General features: G+C 35.2%; 1 protein-coding gene across 1 annotated transcript in view; it reads right to left on the reverse strand.

The window, feature by feature from the left end:
- Nucleotides 1–2,362: 2,362 nt before the first annotated feature.
- LOC108913585 (leucine--tRNA ligase, cytoplasmic) overlaps nucleotides 2,363–5,915 on the reverse strand; it is a gene marked incomplete at its 3' end in the record, with an annotated part of 82,868 nt that continues 79,315 nt past the window's right edge. The window contains exon 13 of the mRNA XM_018719151.2: nucleotides 2,363–2,638. Within this exon, the coding sequence (XP_018574667.1) occupies nucleotides 2,363–2,638 (276 nt within the window). The remainder of the gene's footprint in view (nucleotides 2,639–5,915) is intronic.

A 5,915-nucleotide genomic window follows, 5' to 3' on the forward strand; every position in this document is an offset into this window, starting at 1 on the left:
TCAACAAAAATATTAGTCCTCATTAATATTTACCTTTTTGAAATTAACAATGGATATTGAGCTTAGAACTTAGAATAATTCAAAGAAACACACGTTTACTAACGCACGCGCATTGACAATAGCGAACGAAATAATCTATCTTTGTCATAGGCATATTATGTCCACGACTTCGGTACCATGGTGCGACAAAGCGAAGGAGATTTTTTTTGTCTTTGTCTTTGCAGTGTCGTAGGAGCTAAATAAAATTCAGAAGATGAAAAGGTAAATAAATTTGTAGCTGTCTAAGAAACCAATGTAATAAAAAAATTCGAAGGCAACTTTTCATTATTTTAAATAATCAATCGAATAGTATAGAAAAAATATTGTTTTAGTTTTGTTAAATCATTAAAATTAACGATTAAAAATTTGATTTTGTTATAACTTTCTTATTAAAAATTAAAAAATATGTCTATTTCTCTGGAAAGAAAAGTTACATTTTTTTAGAGCAAATTGGAAAAAAAAATTACAAAATTCATTCATTTTTCTGTTTGTTATGATTTTTTTTAATTTCTGAAATCTTCCATTAACTTCTAGCCTCCCTAACTCTGTGTTAATTTTATATAATAGTACGAGAAAAATCAAGAGGCCATTTTTATGTAGAATTGTATGCTTTACAACTTTCATGAAAAACTTTTTTTTCTAGCTCTTACCCTTTTTGAGTTATCTTGAAAAACCCCTTNTTTTTTCTTAAAACTATAACACCCTGTAGCTCAAAAATTAAGAGGTTTAGGACATATGTTGATATTAAGTTTTCTTCTTAAAATGACCCAAGGATTCACACCCTTAAGTATCGGCATTCAATTAATAAACACTCTGTATATATTTTTTGCCAAAGCGTAAGACGACTGTCTAAGTTAACAAACAAAATTTTAAAGTATAGTCGGGTATGCAGTCAAAGCCAACTTAAAGTGTACTCTTTTTTATTACTCGGAGGTTTTTGGGATTGGGGATTCCAATTCTGACACTGAAAAGTATGCCCGACGCCCGTGGGGTGGGCTTTCTGGAAAACATCGAAAGGCACATCAGATTTTTGCAATAAAACTGCTCCGCCTGCTTACCAACCATGATCTTGTAGGCTCATCTTTACATTGTAACACATGTACATTTACAGAGATTAGACAAGAAGGGTAAGAAAATCTAACAGGAAATTAATGAGTCGAAAAGAATCCCCTTTATTCCGAGAACCAATTTTCTTTTTATTTGCAAGGCAATTAGTGAGACGACTACTATTATATGTTTATCTAACACTTTCACTATCAATCACAATTTTCATCATCATTACTGTCATCACTGTCTCCATCACTATCATCTATTACATTTTCGACTATTTGAGGATTGAAACAGTTGGTTCTAAAACAATTTGTACATGTAATTCCATGCTTAGGAAGGCAATTACTAAGCTATTCGACGTTTTACAGAAGGCCCCCCTTGCCCCCCTGGGGGCCCCAGGGCGTCGGGCATACTTTTCAGTGTCAGAATCGAAATCCCAGACCCCAAAAACCCCCAAGTGGGATTTAGAAGGCAATTACTCAGCTATTCGATGTTTTAGAGAAGGCCCCCCTCTTGTCCCCCTGGGGGGACCCAGGGCCGTCGGGTATATTTTTCAGGGTCAGAATCGGAATCACCAACCCTGAAAACCCGTGCACACAAATTTCTACAACTTTTAGTCAATTTTTACCATTTTTAAAAAATTTGGAAAAATTGATGCACTTCAAGATGCAGTTTATGCACCCGTAATGCAGTATCGATCCAGCCCCACAGTGTAATAGATAGACATTTTTCCTGATGTTTTTCCAAAGACAATGCCGAAAACCGTAACTCGATCGGTTCATTAGAAAAAAATTTCCATATTTTGAGTGATTTTGGTCTAACTTGCCTGGACTAGTACGTAGACATTAGTTAAAATATATACTACTTTGCGAGTGATGTATTTGAACTAATACAAATTAGTTTTATATATTTAAAGTGACAAAAAGTCAATTAAATCAATAATAAAAATGTCTAATTAAAAAAATAACTGTCTTAATGTTTAGATTTGTGGAATAACAAATATTTCATATATAGGGCTGTCAATGAGAGCCTCAATTCAATGGCGTACCAAGCAAGTCAACCGATATAAGCGTGAGCTGCTGTCTCTGAATGCTTTTCATGTTCACGTCACGTTGCTTTATCGTGCAAATGTTGCGTAATTAATTCCTATCCGTTGGTGTATTGTATTTTATTTAATTGCTTTTTAATAAATAATGTGTACGCCTATGTCCCGTGGCTCAGTTCTGACAGTCCTATTCATAAATAACATTTAAAAATGTAACAAAACACATACATTTAAAAAGATTAAAAGCAGATAATTGAGAAAAATCGACTTACTCTTTACAATTTTTATGTCTTTTGTTAATCGTTGAACAACCTTCAGATAACTATCACCATCGCTGATAGTAATATACTTGGAGAACAATCCATTATGCGGTACAGGATTTGTAAAATCTACTTTTACACCAGGTTTTCTAGAAAATAGTACAAACGGGGCACCGGGACAACATTCCTTCATTTTCTCATTTGCTTCTTTATCGTCGGTGAATCTTATAACAACCTCTTCAACCTTAAAAATAACAAATTTCTATTGAAAGATAAATAGAATTAGGATACGAGGGAAGCCTTCTATATTTTGGAGATGGACGATCCTAGTGCGGCCATCTGACAACCAACGTTCCTATCGTAAATTTCAACTTTTTATCGGTGTACTTTATCAGAACATTTTGATGTATAGGCGCTATTAGTGTTGTTTACAGTGGCTTGAAAATATCATCTTGGGCAAAAAATGGAATTAACAGTGCATAGATGAACTTAATTCAACTTTTGCTGATAAAGCACCATTAAAATCCACTTTATATCGGTGGTATACAAAATTCTATCGTGGCCATGGTTCGCTGACTGACGAATTTCGTGAAGGTCGTCCAAAATCGGTTGTTGTTCCAGAAAACATTGATGCTGTGAGTAAACTGATATTGCAAAATCGCCGCGTAACTTATCATGACATTAAAGCATCCTTAGGCATTAGTGGGACCAGCATACATTCAATATTGCATGAATGTTTGGCCGCCAAAAAAAGGCTCATACGGATTGGTCGAAGGAAATGCGATCGTGGTGCTTCAAAACACGTATATGCCATCTTAACAGGTGACAAATCATGGATCTATGTGTATATGTCTGAAGTAAACAGCAGTCAACTGTATGGGTATTTCAAGATGAGCCAAATCCAAGAAAAGTTGTTCGCTCACGAAGCACTTCTAAGCAAACCTGGTTTTTAGAAAAAACCGCACGTGGTAACTGTTCCATTAGTGCAACGTCGGATGGTCAATTCTGTATGGTGTGTGTGGTTGTACACAAGGTTTGCTAGAAATCTTAAGAAAAATAAGAAACTAACCGCCCAAGACAGATCATTTTCCATCCACACTGTAAGCTCTCATACATCGGTTCAAACAAGAGATTTTTTGAGAACTGAAAAAGTCGAATTGATGAGTTATCCGCCATACAGCCTGATTTGACTTCCAATGATTTTTTTGTATTTCCACACATCAAACATAAATTACGAGGTCAAAGTTTTTTAATACCTAAAAAAGTGTTGATGCCTTTAAAATGCATGTTTTGGAGATACAGTAGAACCCCGATTATCCGTGATCTACGGGACCGAGCGTGGCACGGATAATTGAAAAACATAGATAATCAAAACATTTATTTTTTACATAAGGAATGGAGCAATACATACGTAAACATGCACAAAATCATGCACAAATGCAATCTGTGTTTAACTTTTTCTGTTTTCTGACATATTTTAGGTAAGTTTAAAATGTCGACATACTCAAAATAGGCTAATAGGCTTTGCAACTTCTGCAGATTAGAAGCGTTAGCCATAACACATGACGTTATAGTCTTTACTGAACAAAAACACAAAATAACGTGACATCATAAATTCCCAGATAATCCACACACAGATAATTACGGTTCTACTGTACCTCAATCGGAATTGGTTCAAGTGCATGCAAAAGTGTATTGATCTTAATTCCGTCTAAGGGGAGAACAAATTACCCCAAAAAAAATTATAAAATATTTAGGAGCAATGTTCGAGTGGCAAAGAACTTTTGGGAAACACGTTAAATTTGTGTGTAAAAAAGCTGACGAAAGAATGGTAGCACTGAGTAGAATCCTCCCAAATATAGGAGGTCCGTCAGACAAGAAGAGGAGAGTGTTGGCAGGGCTGCTGTCTTCCATAATCCTGTATGCAGCTCCCATATGGCATAACGTCATCAGAATTAAGAGATATAAGAGAATCCTGTTAAGTACACAAAGGAAAAGTCTATGGAGAGTAATCACCGGGTACAGAACAGTTTCCTCAAACACTATGCAGGTTATAGTGGGGGTCCCGCCCATGACCCTTCTAGCAGGGGACAGGAAGAGGCCGTATAATAGGATAGACGCAAATAGTCCAGCAGCAAGAAAGGAAGCTACAGACGAAACACTAGCGGAATGGCTATCTACGTGGGAAAGTAATACACAAGATACACAGTGGACAAAAAAGCTAATCCCAAACATCAAAAAATAGGTAAACTGTAAACACATGAGACAGACTACTTCTTATCTCAAGCCCTGACAGGTCATGGCAGTTTTTCAACATACCTGCACAGAAAAGGTAAACGGGAGTCGAACATTTGCCAATACTGCCAGGAAGTGGACACGGCACACTTTATATGTTTGCCCGAGATGGACCAACATAAGTACAGAATTGGAAATGAGATTGGCAATAAGTTTATCGTCCATAAATATGATAGATATCATGATTTCCTCGGAAGAAAAGACGATTCACAATGCAATAGTGCGAATAATGAGGAATAAGGAATATGAAGAACGGTTGCAGTAGAGCAGAGTAGTTTTTTCAGTTTCTTCCCTGCTTCTGATGTGTATCAGGAATAATGCCAGAGACAGGGTTGGAAGACGAGGAGGGGTTTTAGTGGCTAGTCCCCTACACCAGGGGTCGGCAAACTTTTAAGCCGGAAGAGCCATCTGCAATAAAAATATCAATTTTATGAATTTCAAAGAGCCACGAATTTTTATTTCTGCTTTTACATTTTATTTCAAATTTAAATCGGATACGGAAGTTTATACGCGTCTTTATGTGTACTCGCGTACTGTAGTCCAATTAAACAAGCCTTTAAATCGAAATTTCGTCAACTTGGCTGAATTTTTGATATGAGTTAGTTTAAGGTATATTATAACAATAAGTGAGAGTAATTTTTTGTTCAACCCCCGGCCAAGGGTGAAAAAAGATAAAACAAAGGGGGTTTTCAAGATAACTTAAAAAGGGTAAGAGCTAGAAAAAAAAGTTTTCCATGAAAGTTGTAAAGCATACAATTCTACATAAAAACGGCCACTTGATTTTTTCTCGTACTATTAAAATTAACAGAGTTAGGGAGGCTAGAAGTTAAGGGAAGATTTCAGAAATTTAATTTTGTTAAATCATTAAAATTAACGATTAAAAATTTGATTTTTTGTTATAACTTTCTTATTAAAAATTAAAAAATATATCTATTTCTCTGAAAAGAAAAGTTACATATTTTAGAGCAGATTGAAAAAAAAAATTACAAAATTCAATCATTTTTCTGTTTGTTATGATTTTTTTTAAATTTCTGAAATCTTCCCTTAACTTCTAGCCTCCCTAACTCTGTTAATTGTAATAGTACAAGAAAAAGTTAAGAGGCCATTTTTATGTAGAATTGTCTGCTTTACAACTTTCATGAAAAACTTTTTTTTCTAGCTCTTACCCTTTTTGAGTTATCTTGAAAAAGCCCTTTGTTTTATCTTTTTCCACCCTTGGCCGGGGG

The sequence above is a fragment of the Anoplophora glabripennis genome, unplaced genomic scaffold (genome assembly GCF_000390285.2).
Source record: "Anoplophora glabripennis isolate ALB-LARVAE unplaced genomic scaffold, Agla_2.0 scaffold1157, whole genome shotgun sequence".
In the NCBI taxonomy this organism is placed as follows: Eukaryota; Metazoa; Arthropoda; class Insecta; order Coleoptera; family Cerambycidae; genus Anoplophora; species Anoplophora glabripennis.